Below are 17,210 nucleotides of genomic sequence, written 5' to 3'. Positions count from 1 at the left end.
TTTTAAAAGAAAAAAGGGTATTATTCAAAAAACTGTAATGGAGTAATGACTCTCTTTGTTGGACAGAATAATGCGTGTTTGGATTTCTGCCTCACAGACATTAACTTCAGATTGATTAAATTTCTGATCATGAAAACATACAAAAATTCCAGAAGCAAATATGGGAAAATAGTTTTTAGAAAGCCCAAAGTCTTAAAGCAGGTTTTCTCAATGGGGGTGATATTGCCCCCAAGGGGGTGTAAATTGGTTCACAGGAGGTGAAAAAATCTTAGCTATTACAATGTTTGTGGCCCTCCAGAGGGCCACAGTATATACATCAGTGGATATGCAGTGTATCTGCGGTAGTAAGATTTCATGGGGAGGCAGGCAATTAGGGAGAAAAGTGTCTGAAAAGGTGCCTTAGTAGGAATGATAATGAAAAAACAGTTGAGAAGCACTGCCATAGAGGAAAAGTGGCAGAGTCTACTGTACACATACACTTTAAACGTCTTTGAGTATGAAAGACACCACAAACAAAATTTAAAGGCAAGTGACAGACTGGGAGAAAAGAGTTTACAACTCATGTAATAGAGGAGTGTAGCCTTCGTGTTTGGAGTTCTCACACATTGTTGACAGAGAAACAGCTCAGTACAGATACAGGAAGAGGACGTGGAGTTGGTGTTTGCTTTATTAGATGTGAACGACCATCTGTTTTTCAAAAGGAATTACACAAAACATCTTCGTGGGGCCCCTTCTGTTTTAAACGTTTCAAACTCTCGGAGGTGTCTCACCACAGAGTTGAAACATAACTGGGCACGGAAAAATCCATTTTGTTTTTTTCTTTCTTATAGTATTCCGGTCTCTAATTTCCTAACTATATTACATAATTGACTTTATCAGTTTTGCTTTTTAAGAATATGGGAGTGCGTTGTATTTACAGCCAAACATAAATTTTTTTGTTCTAGCAAGATGACTTCGGTATTTTGTGTGTTTATTTAAAACATTACAGAAATTCTCATGGTGAAATATTTAGGAATGTTTTATCAAATATAAACGTTGCTTTGTATTAATGGGTATGAAATATTAAATATCCTAAATATTTACATGCTAAACCTGCCAAACTAAATTCTATATATTAATGCTATTTTGTTATTTTAAAAGTTAATCAGAATTAAAAATGTGTCTTATTGCAGAATTATGAATTGCAATTAAATACAAGCTATTTGATCTCTGTATATTTTTATTTTTGTTTATTTGTTTTCATTTGGTTTTTATTAGCAATCCAGTGGGGAGAAGATGGCCGCCCATTTCATTTTCTCTTTTATACTGGCAAACAGTCATATTATTCATTAATGCATGTAAGTATATTACATTTATGGTAAGTAATATGAACTGTAAGCTAAGTAACTAATGATAGCAGAGATTTCCCTCAGCTTCAGAATTTACCTAGTGTGTTTCATAATGGACAAAAAATAAGACTTCCAGAGACAAGACAGTATGTTGAAAGGCTTTATATTTTATTAATTCATTTTTGCTAAAGGTAAGCATTAGAGAATTTATGTCAGAATGGTTTGTCCTTAAAATGCTTTTACTTCCAAACTGAGGTCATATTGGGAAATAGATGCTCAGCTCAGTATCAATGCGTGGGTGTGCGTCAAGGCGGGCCCTGAATCAGGAAAGGGGCTGTCGGGGCGATGGGGCGCTCACCTTGGGGGAGAGGCAAGTCCTTCTCTCTACCCTTTAGTTACTCCTATACGATTTTTGCTTTTCATAGGTCAGTGTAGTGTATGAGTCTAGAATTTGGGCTCAAAAGGCCTAGGAAGTGATTTTATTACTTGTTGCCTTCCAGCTGCGTTTGTGTGTACTGGGAACAGGTTTTATTTTCTTTCAGAGCCGTAAGTTGGTTGATGGTGTGTGCGCACTGGGGAGTTCCCTACAGTTACCATGACAAGAGGCTGGATGCTGATGCCCAGTTTTAAACAACAGAACCCACTTTATTTTTAGAACACGGTGTCGTTTTATTTTATTCATATATGAGTTCTACAAGTTACAGACATTGTCCCTGGGCCTTCCCATCCCCAGTCAGCTCTCGGGTGGCTTGGCTCGCGTGCACACGTGTACTCTGTCGAGCTGGCTGGTGTGTATTTGTGCTCCGCAAACCCAAAGGACAAAATCCCCACTTGTCAGGTACATTTATTTCTTGGGGAAAAAAAGAAAACCTTCTTTTCACTTTTTGTTGACCTTGGGCAAATGAGCTTCTTGCCCTGGCAGAAATGAAATGAATGATGGATGCGGAGAGTGTCTTTGCTGAGTAATGGAGCTGGGCTTCTGCTCTCCGCCCAGGCTCTGCGTACAGCCGGAGGCTGCCCAGGGACCCCTGCTGCTCATTTAAATAGGTATGTCAAATCTGCCTCACGACGCCGCTGGTTTGATCTGTGGTAATATTTGTGAAGGTTCCATATGGACTCGAGCCCCCTGCAGTGCTGAGAAATAATGTACAACGCTTCATGGTGCAGGCGCAAATTTCCCCTGAAAAGGGATGCAGCGCTGCGTTTTAGCTGTCGGAGGGGATGATGGAGCTGGCACGCTAGGCCTGTCAACTTGTTACACGGATGGGTTGCACGCAGCGAAGCTGTGGAAAATCTGTGCCTTTTAACTTTTCTACTTAATCACGGTTGTAGCATTGCCTTTAGACTGTATGCTACATTAATTCTCTTCCTGCCTTCTGCCTTTCATCCCAAGTTTCACGGAAAAAAGGAAAGCATGCGGGTCTTGTAGAGGAGCCTTATCAAACAGCTGTCATCTGACAAGCCATTTGCATTTGTTTTGGCTGAAACTGAGCAACCCAAGGGCAAGATATTTTGTTGCATTCCATCATAACGAAGAAATTACACATTGTATGAGAGGCCTAACTTTATTTATGAGTTTTAAAAGGGATTGCTCAAGAAATTGGTCAGTTTCTCAGTGGATAAAATACTACCCCACTCTCGACTAGAATGTCAAATTACATCCAGTTTATAAAGTCTTCCTTTTGCGTCATATAGTTGCTTTGCATATAGGAGAGTTCTTTGGGCTTCTGTGTGTTAGTTAAATTCAGTAATTTAGGTCTGTCCATTTGTTGCGTAGTTTGACCCCCAAACACTGTGGGTTTGGTATTTGTTTTATTGTTCATCAGAACAGTTTATACATGTAAATTACAGATATTTTGGTTTAACTTGAGCGTGTTAATTCAGGTAATTAATAAATCCTTGTATTTTCAAAAATGCATCTTTCGGAACTTTAAAGTAATTACATGTATGGAAAAAGGATAAATGTTTTCCTAACTATATACCAATCACTTGAGCCTCACGTACGGCAGATGTTATTACTCACAGCTGTGGTCATTGCCTGGCTGATGCGGGTCAGCGTCATGCTAGGTGCTGTTTGTTACTCTGAAATAGCATGTGACTAAAGAGTCACTGTTCAGCTCACAAGGGTGGTTTCGCAGTGAATCAGGGATCGCATATAAAATAAGACGGTAAAACCTGAAACTGCTGCACATGTTGGCTCCCTCCTTTGTCTGCCCTCTCGGTGCGCGGAGGGGTCCGTTCCATTCTGTGGGAGGGTGATCCCCCCGCCGCCATCCCACTGTAGCAAGGGAGCCAGCCCCGCAAAGACTGTGGCAGGTGGGCGGGAAGTGAATCATTATTGCTACCGTTTCGTTTTGTTGATGCAGTTTCTTCCCATGTGACAGGGTGAAAGACACTAAGGCAAACTCTGTTTTCCATGTCCTGGACCGGCTGTGACTGTGTGAGCTGTGGCCGTCACGGCCATGTTTTTTGTCAGAAAAGCACAGCTCTAAGCATCTTTGCAGTTCTGCCCGGAGGTCTTTGTGATGTCCCTTAACCTTTTTTATCTTCGGTAATAACATCAAAGCTGCTTTTAGTATTTGCTCACTGCTTGCATGTTAAAGTTGTATATTACATTAGAGCAGCGAATAAAAGATGGGCCTGATGCAGCTTCCAGTTAAGGGTAATGTGTGATGCTTAAGTGAACACTGTTTCCAGTTAACCCGTAGTTAGTCCATGCAGTTGTTTTTATGGGGAAGTAGGAGGATTTTGAGGGAAGAGGCGGGTGAGAAGAAAGAAGCGGCTCATTGTTCCCGCCCAGAAGTGAAGCTGTTGGGAAAGCACAAGGTGAAGGGAAACTTGCTGATCCATGGGGGCTGGGGTCACAGACTTTGTGAGTGTGTTACCTTCTAAGGGCTCATCATCAGGTTGGCTGGAATTCCCACCTTCCTGTGGCCACAACCATACACCTGTCTTCAGGTTCCTGGGAAGGTCCATAAAAACCATTTATTTTACAAAATAGCGAATAGGGTGTACATACGTAATGAATGAAGTATGAAACAGTACTAATAAGTAAATTCTTAAACAGTGAGAGGTAGTTTAAGAAGATATAAGGGCTGTACGGAGTTTCTCAAAGGATCGTTGAGGACTGAGGGGGCTCCAGGCTGGATGGCCCTGCTCATCCATCTTTTTTACCCCAAATGGATGACTTTCCATCTCCTTAATGGCCACATAACCAGTGGAACCTGTGTACTTCTCAGACGTGAGTTAGAGTTTCAGCGTAGCGTTTTGGGAGCAGAAAGAAGAAGGAGAGAGTAAAAGGAGTTTCCAGAAACAACTGAACCGAAATGTAAAGGAGAGGGAAGACTTTTTAGAGGATGTGTGCGTCTGAAGTGGAGCAGGTGCTGCACCAGAGAATAGCTGAGCAGCGTGTCCGGGGGTGGGGGAGGAAGCCTGCCTGCGCAGCTAAGGATAGGGCGATGGCTGTGCCCTTGGGTCCCAGCTGCCCCAGGCACCCCTGCCCGCCACAGCTGGAGCTGCCCAGTCGACCGGGTGGGGCGGGCAGGCAAAGGGGCTGCATTCATGAACGGGGCGGTCACAACCTGGGCAGTTGTGCAGGTCCTTTAATCCTAAGACAAATGTTAATTCCTGTTCACTCCTATCAACACCTAGGTTTCTGAATATCTTGAAACTCACTAAAAGTGAGTTGAAAATTATTTTAAACTCATTGTGGGAGGTGATTATTTGACTCTGAAGTGGGAATCCTTTTGTAAAATATGATTCATTAAGACAGGGCATGGCTGTAATATAGCCTTTCCCAAAGTGCTTTCTGAGGAACCCTGGTTATGAAAGCGTCAAGAAAGGGTCTCTGAAATTAAGCTCGTTTGGGAATGCTGCATATTATATACAGCACTAGGAAACTAATAAGGAGACACTTAGCGTGATAAAAACTCCCTGACGCCCTTCAGTAGAGAAACACTGCTGCTCAAATATGTTGGATCACGGAACTGTTTCTACCCAAAACATCTTTTAACATCCCGTGAAACCAGAGCTTGGGAAAAGGTGTATAAAACATTGGAAACACTGTGAGTTGTCAGAAACATTAAGCATCTATTGACATTTTACGTCAGCTCACCTACCCCAACGTTTAAGATAAGGCTCTGCATGTCTAAAAACTATACTGGGAATTTAGCATCTTACAGAAACCTCATTTATATTTTAGGACTAGTTTTACAGTAAACATTGGAGTATTTTCAGAGTGTTTCTATAAATTGAAGGAATTATATGGCCTTGGATGAAAGTTTTACCCCAAAAAGTATAAAATTAAGGCATAAGTAGATCATTATGCACTTAAACTACTCTGCTGAATTGGGGGAAAAGTTTAAAATATTAAAAAGTACGAAGTAATTCTAATCCTAATAATGTGTGTATAAACAGGATTCATTTGCCTGGCTTATTTAGAAATTCTCCAGTTTATTTTAAGCGACTTAAACCTTCTGTGTTCACACAGTAGCCCAGGGAGGGGTCTGAGGCCTCAGTATATGGAGGTTCCAGAGTCAACAAGCAGAAGTTCCGGAGGCTCAGTATCACAGTTCTGTGCATCCTCCTTGCCACCGGGGGGTGAATATTGAAAACTTTTGAAGCAGTGCTGTTGAAAAATGGAATTAAAGTAGTGACCCTTCTCACAGTGAGGTACCAAATAACTACTTTATGACTGTGTAAAGTGCTTCTTTCTAGAAAGCTACAGACCAGTGCTGACATGTGTCTGTGTGCTGTTTTAAGTTCTTTCTTGACAGCAGGAGTTAATTCAGTAACTAATTCAGCAACAAACTGCTGTTCTAGAAGTATCTTTAATATACATTTTCTCATATTGATATATGAATAATTACCATTGTGTATCTTGTATGTTCCAGGTGTAACAATTGGGAAAATTAATTTTTAAAAACTGATTCAACTTATTGCCTCTGTTGATTTTAATCAGATTACTTCTTTTATAATGGTAAAATTATTTTTATAATATATGGTAGAGCTTTCAGTAGTAAAAATATATGGTATCTGAGTCACAAGCACTTCTATGTAATTACTCCCAGGTGCGTACTTTCCCAGAGTACTTGTCTAACATGACCTATATGTGAGATTATTTCCTTTTTTAATGCCGGGTAGCATGACACGAAGTATACGCTGTATAGCATAATGTATTTACAAAGTGATAGCTAGGATCTACCGTAGAGGTATGTCACTTGGAGCGTCAGATAAATTGCATGATAAAAACCATGATAAATGTATTATATGCATATTTACTCCAGTTGGTTTTGTATATGCCAGTAGCCAAAACATTGAGAAGATTGTTATTTAGGAAATTTATTTTCTGTGATTTTTTTTTCCAACAAACACATATTTTAAGTCGCTTACTTTTCTGTATTGAACTAGTATCTAAGATGATAATTACTGTTAGTTATTATATATTTTGTATATCAAAATACAGTTGACTTTTTCTATACCACCCTCCTAAGAAATGTTGTTTGTTTACCCTTCCTAAAATTGGAATTTCAACATGGTTAATACAACCAAAACAGAATTTGGTAGACTAAAGATGACATTGCTCATGCTCTTGGAAGAGTTTAGTTGAAGCATTTCTTTTCTGTACCCTGAGCATCTGGTATTTCCAAATTAGGCACCTTCTAAATTCGATTCATACATTATGGAAATCTGATGACATGAGGGGTAGATAGACTTGCTTTGATTTTATGAAATATTAATCATAGCTGTGATGAATGATTCAGCATTTCACATCTGGGTTATTCCTGTCATATTTGAAAATTATACTGTTAAATACAGTATATAAACTTAGTGTAGGTGGGGTCATGCTAATTCTCTAGGGTCCCTTAAAAATTAAGTGGAAATTTAACAATATACCAGAAGCTAGCACTGATAATCTGTGATGTTGACAGTTCCTGGCATATTTTATACCCTCAAGGAGTTTTTGATGTAAATTAGCGCACCTCTCTTCAGGGAGTTGAAGCTATAGAATGTACTTTCCAGAGGACTGTTGTCTCTGACTAACCAAGATAGAACCTTTAGAATCTCAGGAGTGGTTTTATTATCTAGAAAAGAAAGAAAAATAGAAATGATGCACCAGTAAAACTTTTTCGACTCTTTGACTCCTGAACGCCATACCTCACCGCTGTGTCATTTCTTGACCACTACTGTAGGCCAGGCAGTATGCCAAGTACTTTACATATATTTTCCTATTTAAAGAAGTGTATGAGGGGGCTTAAAGAGCATGATATAACTTGATGAATTACAGCCATCAAAGCATGTGCCGTAAACGAATAGAACTTACCATGTTCTAAATTTGACGTGCACTCTTCATGGGTGGTTTTCTCATATTCCACATTTTTTCTGGTGATTTTACTTACACTATTTATACATTATTATGGAGCTAAATATAACACTGGAAGGTAGGAGCAGAGTGCAAGAAAGTTTTAAGAAAAATATGGACTTAAAAATTGCTCAGAATCACTGGAGAATGATGACACATTTAGCACCCCAAATTTTGACTTGAAACTTGACCTATGAAGCAGATCGGTTATTTTTGTTTTAGTTGCCTTGGTTATTCTAGAAAATTAAATAGACCCTTATAACCAGGTAGGGTGTCTTACTACCGTTGTTGGTATTCTCTTGAATTCATATTTTTAAGATAGATTTGAAAGATACATCTCTGACTCAGGACTCTCAGAATCTCAGGGCTCTGGAGCAGCCCAGCGTGGAGACGTGGAGACTGATGCCATCCTGCTCCCACAGACCCCCAGCTGGAGCAGGGCGCATGGTGCAGGTGCACAGCGAGATGCTGCTTGCACACGTCTGTCCCCTTCGTACAAGGCGGGGAGGATTCATTTTGTGGGGTTTTATTTTCCCTATATTTTACCTGTTCAGAGCACTTCAGAATTGCTTTCTAGAAATAGGTACATAGAGATTTTTCTGATACACTATTCAGTTGGGCTTACAACTCACTATCTTAGCCTTTAAATATGAATTTCAGGTACCCGAACTACAGTCAAATGCGGCTTACCAATTCTCGGGAGACAAATTGTATGGTTTTAAGTTGCATAGCAGGGACACGTTCTGTATGTGGATGGCTTCTATTCTTGCTTTCTTTAGAGTGGACAGTTTGTTTTGAATTGTCAGGTACATTTTTCTGCTGCTACAGGTGACGGATTTATACTTTGAGTATAGTTGTAGAGATAGTTAATCTGTACCCTAAAATTGAATTAAGCTCATTTGTCCCCAGAGTTCCAGTGTTTAGATCCAAACTTCAGGGTGCGTTACTTGGGGGCATCATTCAAACAGATTACTTGGCCCCCCCTTCCAACAGGTTCCTCTTGGGAAAGTCTGGGTTGGGGCCTGAGAATTTACATTTCTAACCTAGTGCTTGGCCTAGATGCTGCTGCTGTCTGCTTCTGCTGGGAACTTAGCTTTAGAATCACTCAACTATTGATAGTGATAGTTTCACTCTGTCGGAGATGCTCGGCCCAGTGTTACTGTTTCTAAGTGCTGCTGCTTTTCTTATTCTTTTCTAAGGTATCAATCCTACTACCCTTACTGAAAACAAACAAAACAAAACAAAACACACTCTTACGAGTCTCCCTACTACAGGAAATGAACTTACCCTTTTCTCACCAAGAAGTCCTGGCCCATGGAGCATAATCTCGGCTTTTCTCATCTATGTTTATGAAACTCAGAGGCTCAGTCTTTACATCCTTTTTCCTCCCTCCCTCCCTCCCTCCCTCCCTTCCTTCCTACATTCTTTTTCCCCTTGAGGGAAATGGATTCCTGAAAAGAGGTTGCAGAATGAAGATAATAAAATGCAAGCATTGGTAAATACAAAGGGAGTAACAGAGGGGCACGTGTATTCTTAGAGCAGACTCTACCAGCAACATTTGATATAATATGATGCTCTAATCAGCACCCACAAGAGGTCGTCCCCAAAACTGGAAATTATGAAGACTGTTTTAAATATGGATAGACATCTCTACGAGCAGCAAGTTGTGTCTTCTGAGGTTAGCTGATGGTATTGGACGGTGTCATGATTAAGCAAGAAAAAATGTTTATATCACCTCTAGCTCATCCTTTGAAAACATCTGTTCCTTAGGTATTAGTGTGGTAGGTTATGTGTACATTATAAATGAATACACATAGATTGGATTTGAGTCCTCAAGTTTGCTCAGTCAAAAAAATTGGGAGACAGTTGCATTATTCTGCTTATTGTAAACTCATTTCCTGGAAATCGTATTTCATTGATAACCTTTATTGCCAGATTAGTGCTTACAAAATGGTAAATTTTCTCCTACTTGCATTATGATTTAACAGGTGACATACATTCACAGACTTTGTTAGAAAGTAAACTAATAGAAATCAAATAATGAAAAATAAATATTAATAGAAAACTTTTTAAGATACAAACTACATGGTAAAGAGAAATCTTATATAAATGTTAAAATTTTTTACTGGTAACTGTAAGTTTAAATGCATATTGCTGTATAAATTATGATTTTTTTAAGGAAAAGTTTTGGTTCTCTGTGGAACTCTTAAGGAAAATAAATAGCTTGTATCTTTTTTTCGTTTTTACGAACCTCACTGAGTTGTAAACCTTCTATAGAGTTTTTTAAAAATCATTTGAAGTTAAGTGTGTTACTATGTATGATACTAAATTCTCATTGAAATTACTCCACCATTCTTTAGTTTGAATGAGAAATAGCGTTGTTAAAGAGCATTTTCAGTAATCCTTGCTGTGCAGCTGTGACTTGAGGAGGGCGCTTCTGAGATGAGGTGCTCATGGGAGACATAAAGGGAGGTAATGGTTCGCCGTAGCTCTTGGTTTAGTGTATGTGTGTGTTATTTGCCACAGGAAGCATACGGAAAGCTACTAGATGTAGAAAACCGTCAAGACCAGCTGCGAGCCAAAGGTCTGTTTTCAGAAAAAACTAAAGCCAAGTAAGTTCTTTTTTGCATTAAAATATATGAGAAAATTAACTAAAAACATACCACTTATCATTGGTGTATTTTAGGCATACCGAAAGCCTAAAAATGTGTTCATTATTTCAGCATTAATCATTAAAATTCCAAATAATAGGTGATTTTTTTTTTGTTTGGGAGGATGTAAGTATTAAGGTTATTATTTTTATATTACTTCATTCTAGATTTGTATGTTAAGTGGCACTTACTGTATTTGAATATTATTTCTTTAGAATTTTTGTGTATGTAACTGTGCATTTATATGCCCGTAGATATACGTGTGTGTGTGTGTGTGTGTGTGTGTGTGTGTATTTTGTATTTGAAGGTTTGTGCTTCCATTTAGCAAACAATGATAGATTAGATCCATCGACCTGACCAACCAGTTTTAAATTTGGGGCTGTTTATTCACATATTTCTTCCTATGCAAAAGACACAAGTTTTTGAATATACCTAGTTTTAGTTGTAAATACTACCCGTAGCCTTTTATTTGGATTTCATTACTACTTTAGTCCATGGACAGATTAACTCTGTGTCTGTAACATACCCTTTAAAGTAAATTATGAAAAGCAAGCACAGTTTTAATTTTTGAGAAATCTAGTGACTTGGATATCGTCAGATGGGTTCCCCAATACCATGTCTAACTCTGCGAATGGAACACTTGCTAGACTGGGCATCTTTTCTAACGTAGATTGAGGAGATGAAATAATGTGTCTCAAACATCATTTACTTGGATGAAATTTTACAGCTATGTAATACAAAATGTGTTTCCCAATCGAGAATCGCTACTACTTGTGGGATCTTTTGTGATATAACTCATTGTATGGTTAATTTAAAAGAGAACATAATGTGATATTTTAACAGAGACCCGATTGGCAGCAGATGGCTGATTAAGGAGGAACTGGAAGAAATGCTAGTGGAAAAACTGTCAGATCAAGACGTGAGTAATTAATCTTTTTAATTTAAGGGGACCTGTGCCGTAAGATTGTAGACATTTGCTGTATTTAGGATCCTAATAGTAATGTTCCTCAGAGGCAGGTGTTCATAAGACGGTTTTCCTTTTAAAACATGTGGAGCTGATTTCTGCCCTGGGAGGGTCAGGAAGGTGCCTGGTCCCCAGACCCTCCTCCACAAGTGCGCTTGCATCCTCTGCCCCTTGTTCAGGGGCGCATGGCAGGTGTCATTTTTCACCCCCTTCAGTAAAGTGGGTGCTAATTTTACAGGCTAATGATAAGTGTAAGGGGCTGTTACAGGTTAAGTAGAAGAGAAATGAAGCGCATGGTTACCTTCCTGACTTACCAAATGCAGTATCCACACGGCCAGTATGTTTCATCTAGGAATCGGCAAAACTGCCTGTATCAGGATCACCTGGAATGCTGGTTACAAAATGCAGTTCCCAAGGTTCAGACCTCACGCAGAATTTCCATGGGTGTCACCCAGGAATCCACAGTTTCAGCAGGCTCCCCCAGTGAATGTTAAAGCCTAGGAAGGTGGTGACCCCTGCTTTAGGTCTTAGTCTGATTCTTTTTTTGCTCAATGTTCTAATATATGCCAGTATTATCACAGGAAATTTGATGTTTTAAATGTGTTGGTGTTCTAAATTTAGATTATTTCTGGAAGATTGGAGTATAGAAAAATTTCACAAATTGTTCCAAGAAAGGTTTTTTCCTTCCATGGCAGTGGGTAACATTGTTAGTACCTTGCTGCCGTGTAGATTTCAAGTCATATGCTTAAATTGCTCTTTTCCTCATTTAACATATTGAAGAAATTAATGTTTTGGAAAAGTTGCAGTTTGCTTAACTAAGGTGTCGGGCATTTGGTGAGTTAAAGATCTGAAATTAATTTCTAATATCCTAACTGCCAAGTCAGTATCACTGCACGTGGATCCAACTGAAAAACCTCTCTTTTCTCCTTCATTGAATGAATCATTTCAGTGTTCCCTGTTTTCTGGCTGCTTTTATTTTTATAATACAGGTTTGTTTGTTTTCATTTTGAAAACATCCCAAGGGCTTTGTTATAGGTGTGCAGCTAAGAACACAAAACAACCAAAAATAGGTATCTTTGTACCTTGGGCAGCTGGCTGTTGGAAGAAATCCTGAAGCTGATGGCTGGTGTCAAGATGAGGAAGGCAGGGGTAGTCAGTGATGTCTTGAGCCATGATCCCAGTTCACAAGCAAGGCTGGGTCATACCTGTAGTTGCCTCCTTGTGTGTTCAAGGGTATTACAGCCGGTGCAGAGGAACTGAGAGCAGCTGAGGAAGGACAGGCCTGTGAATGAAGGTGATGGAGCTTTACCAGGCTGGGTACCGCAGGTGGCTAGCAGTTCACTCTTCCTCAGACAGTTGCCTTCTCCAGTATTGTAACATCACAGGAAGCAATAATTGAAGCGGCCCTTTTAATCTTACTTGTGAGATTTTTATACATTTCAAATTATTAATGGTAGATTTTCACTGTAAAGGCAGTGGTAACAAAGATGAGTATGATTTTTAGGGTTGGCAAAACATAAATAAGGTTATCAAAAACTGGGTTTCACACTCCATGCTAAGGATCTCAAGTATCAGTTGTTTCCTTCTGCATAAACACTTTAGAGTGATTACTCTGGCTTCTAATTTTAAGGGGTTAATACCAAGTTGTTTACTTTCTAATCACATGTTCAAGAACTATTAAAAAAAAATGCACTGAGTAGCAAGGGTAATTTATTTCAAGAGGTTGCCCTTTAAGTCAAGTATCTCTTGAATTTTTAAATAGCTTGATTGTTCGGTTTTAAAGGAAATCATAAACATTAAAGTAACACAGCTTGAACAGCTAAAGATACGTTTGCCAAATGTATTATGAAATGTAGTTTAAGAGGTACGTTTTCTCAAAATCAGACTCTTCCCATTTTACTGTACGAAACTTGCTGGAAATTATTTATGAAGCGCCTCTTGATACAGTTCTAATAAAAGAGTAGAAATTATACTTAAAGATCATCTTAAGTATTTTTTTGAAAGTGAATTTAAATTTCACCTTCATGTAATCCTGATACAGAGAAATGGATTTTTCTTTGAATGATAGAGCTCTTTGTTTCTCGAAAGAAAAGATTGAGCACTAAAGGTACACAGGGGAAGTGCTGCATCTGCACGCTGTTTTAAAAGCAGCATGAAGTTGCGGAAGTGTCATCCTGTCAAAATTCATCAGGAAAAGCAACATTGGAAAGATCAAGTATATAAAAATAGAAAAAATTTAGCAAATGCAATTACACTTGCATCTCCTAATGAATTTTTATTGTCTGCAGTACGCACAGTTCATTCGGCTGCTGGAAAGGTTATCGGCGTTGCCGTGTGACGCGGCTGAAGAAGAATTTGTGGGCAGGTTCCGCAGGAGTGTAACCATTCAATCGAAAAAACAGCTGATTGAGCCTTTGCAGTATGACGAGAAGGGCATGGCCTTCAGCACAGGCCAAGGTAACGCACCCATGGAGAGACCACCCCGTCCCGCTGAGGACTGGGAAATAGCCGGATGTTGGTTTGCTCTTGCCCTTTGGTGTTCATTTTGTTTGTTTATTTTTGCTGCTGCTCTGCTGGATTTCCAAATATTAAGGTTCTGTTGACGTTTTTAAAGACTGAACTTTATAATGTTGCAAGAAAAAATGTGGACACATACCTACACAGTCATATTAACACTTTGTATTTTCATATTTTCAACTGGTAGAAACAACAAAATATAGGTTTCTTATAAAGGTTTAGGTTTCTAAATAAAGGTTTCTTATATTAAATGAAAATTTTCGGTGAATCTGCACGTCAGATGCTAAAACTACAGAACGTTAAAACTTTAGGTCCTCGACTCACATCTTCCTTGTAGGAGTACAGAGACATTTGACATGATGTAACTTTAAAGAATTGAGTTATTAAATGATATATCTGCAACTTAAAAAAATTTTACATCATTTCATTTTCAGTTAATATTTTCAAAGAAGTGTGACCTTTCCTAAGGATTCCTTTTATTTCTACCAATTATACTTTATTATACTGTTCATATATTTTAAAAATTATACGATTAAGATATACTCTTATTAATTTAAAAAGAACACTATGTAAATTGATTTTTTAAATAATATAAATAAATATGAATTACTTTGTTGAAACTAAAATCATTGTAGTGTTTCTAAAATGGGATTAAGGAATAAAATCACCCCATAGTAAGCTTTATTACGTCAGTTATGGTGTAGTTTGCCTGTTCTATTTTTGTTTGACTTGTATTAATTATAGAACTTTCCTATATAGAGTGTTACACATTGTTATTCTGGGGGAAAAAATTTAACGTAGTTTTGCCTCTGTCAAAGCATTGGGCCTCAAGATGTTCACTAATAGATGTCTTGTATTTTTAAAGGTAACAGAAAGACTGCAAAGGCAAAAGTGACTGTTTATGACCATGGAAGTGGGAGGATAGAAGTAAATGGGGTCGACTACCTGCTCTACTTTCCGGTGACTCAGGACAGGTGAGGTCTTTGTTTTGGTTTTGTTTTTAAAGAAAATGTATTTTATAATATGTCACGATCAACTAAGGCTTATGATTTTCTGATTATATTTGTCTGCATGATGATTTCTTTTTACTAATAGAATATAACAAACTAGCTAGAGGGATGCGGTCACTATTTTTTATGTTGTTTTCCAGATCTTTAAAAAGCATCTCTAGAATTCCTCATTAATTGAGTCTTCCTCCCCTTTTCATCAGATCATACCGGAAGTTGAGTGTCTCGGGGTCTTGTGTTCTGAAATGCAGGCTATGCCACCTCTGCTTCCTGGGTTTGGGGATGGGCAGCCACAAAACAACGAAGACCAACCTTGTTTGGCACTTACCGTCGTAAATATTAGAAAAAGTTCGCTTTATCACTTTGGATGTTTTTCTATTCACAGAAAATTTTATATATATATTTTGAGCAAGCAAAGAAATCTGACATTTATATATTAAAATAAGAGCTCATCAGGCTTTGCTTAGTTCCCATGGCTACATATGGCCGTTTTATTCTTTGAAATTTGTATCCCGTGGAGGAACAGACATTAATTATAAGTAGGTGTTACAGCCCAACTCCACTAAATGTGCCCATCGGAGATACGTTCCTTAGTCACTGTATAAGGCCTCTTCTTGAGAGGGTTATGATTTTCCCAGTCGTTACTGTCATTATCCACAAGTCACAGCAGTTCTGCACGGTTAGTTCCTCTCTTCCTAATCTTCTCCTGGTTCCTGTAGTGGTGTTGAGGGTCAGAAGGGTTAAGGCTCTTATGATCCCAATGCTTAATGTCAGGAAAGAGGACCATGCCAGTGTAGTGTAAGCTTCTGGACGGAATAATTACTTCAGGAAATGTATGTTTATTTTATTTGTGTGTGTGTGTGTGTGTCAAGAAGTAGCCCGCTCTAACTCTGTTTAGTAGGAATTAAACTAATTCTGCCATCACCCTCTCAGGGAAGGCGATGGAGGAAGCTATTATTTGTCGTACCAAAAGCCAGAGAGACCCGTAACTTCAGCATTACGACTGCTGTAAGGAATGGCATTTGACCAATAACTGTCTGTTAATTTGTTTTCAGATATAACTCCTGATGATTTAATAGCAAGTCTCGATTTTGGCTTTATCTCACAATTAAGTTGCCCCCTTAGAACTTACTCTTCAGTCTGATTCAGTAGGCGTTTGCTAAGGGTTGTCTGTGTGCCCGGTCTTGTTCTTGGCATTGCGAAGATACAAGAGCTATGTGAGATACGGCTTCTGTTGTCAAGAAACTCCCTATCTGATTGGGAAGCCTGAGGCCAGTCTTGGCGGGATAGGCGCCCAAACCGCCTCACTGTCTTTCAGTAGTTGTCGGGATTTACGGCAGCCGTGCTACTCGGGGACTGGCCTTTCCTCCTGCACGAGTGGCTCACGAGCTTACAGATGAGCAGGGAGGTGACCACTGACCAGTAGTAGGGAGACGGCCGAGCCAGGAATGGGTGATCTTGATTCTAGGTCTGTTTCCAGCTGTGTGAACTCAGCCGAGATGTTTAAAGGTCACCTCCCTAAATGGTAGGAGGGAGTTGGACTTGATGATCTCTGAGGTGATTGCCTGAAGGTCAGTTTGAACTGCTTGCTTTTCTTTCCAGGGTCCTTTCTTTAGGCTGTTTTTACACAGACATAGCAAACAGGTCATTGGGAGTGTCGACTGTGTTCCTTCCTCGAGCTGTCAGAAATTCTGTGTTTATTCGTTCACTTAGCAGACATTTACCACGATGTGCCTGGCGCTGTGTGGGGTACGCAGAGCAATGCTTTCTGATTTGGAAAGGCCTTTGCCCTGTCACTCAGCCAGGGAAGCAACTCTTAGTTGATCACCTGTACAAAGGGAGTACATTCCTCACATGGCACTAACCGTGTGATAGAGGAGACAAGTTAGCATCTTAAGCAGTCACAGAAAAATAAGAGTATGTGATTTTATATATGTACCAGGTTATGGGCTGTACGATTGGTGCCGTCGGAGTGGCATTCAGAGAAGATTGAAAGGAGGAAATTTTTTGTTCAAAATAACTTTGATTATATAACAAAGAGCAAAATAAAATTGATTCTTTAGCTCAGGATTTCATCTGAGATCACTGAGAGGAGGGATTTGTGAAGTATTTTCATGCCGTGTAACTGTTTTTGCATGTACTAGTGTGAGTCCAGATTAATTAAAACCAATAGGTGTGTAATGGTTTTCAGCTGTACCCTTTGGGTGTTGCTGTCTCTCTTTATAGACTTAGCGTCGTGCTCAGTGTGCACCAGCTTCCTGACTGTGCAGACTTCTTCCTCAGGTCCTTTCTTGCCTTGACCACCCTGACTCAAGTGCTCTCATAGAGCCTGAATTTTTTCCCCAAATTTTAGTCTCAGTTTTTTAATCTATATAAGCATTT

The 17,210-nt window shown here is 39.1% G+C and overlaps 2 protein-coding genes across 2 annotated transcripts in view; both read left to right on the top strand.

Moving 5' to 3' along the window:
• MRPS9 (mitochondrial ribosomal protein S9) overlaps nucleotides 1-17,210 on the top strand; it is a 41,690-nt gene that overhangs the window by 19,878 nt on the left and 4,602 nt on the right. Inside the window, exons 5-9 of the mRNA XM_030845050.2 lie at nucleotides 1,258-1,337; nucleotides 10,216-10,301; nucleotides 11,184-11,259; nucleotides 13,593-13,761; nucleotides 14,687-14,795. Coding sequence (XP_030700910.1) covers nucleotides 1,258-1,337; nucleotides 10,216-10,301; nucleotides 11,184-11,259; nucleotides 13,593-13,761; nucleotides 14,687-14,795 — 520 coding nt within the window. The remainder of the gene's footprint in view (nucleotides 1-1,257; nucleotides 1,338-10,215; nucleotides 10,302-11,183; nucleotides 11,260-13,592; nucleotides 13,762-14,686; nucleotides 14,796-17,210) is intronic.
• GPR45 (G protein-coupled receptor 45) overlaps nucleotides 14,684-17,210 on the top strand; it is a 92,463-nt gene continuing 89,936 nt past the window's right edge. Inside the window, exon 1 of the mRNA XM_060309125.1 lies at nucleotides 14,684-14,795. The gene's annotated coding sequence lies outside the window, so the exon portion shown is untranslated. The remainder of the gene's footprint in view (nucleotides 14,796-17,210) is intronic.

Source organism: Globicephala melas, chromosome 12 (assembly GCF_963455315.2).
Source record: "Globicephala melas chromosome 12, mGloMel1.2, whole genome shotgun sequence".
Lineage (NCBI taxonomy): Eukaryota > Metazoa > Chordata > Mammalia > Artiodactyla > Delphinidae > Globicephala > Globicephala melas.
Note: the sequence above shows the minus strand (reverse complement) of the source record. Positions and strands in the feature narration are given on the sequence as shown.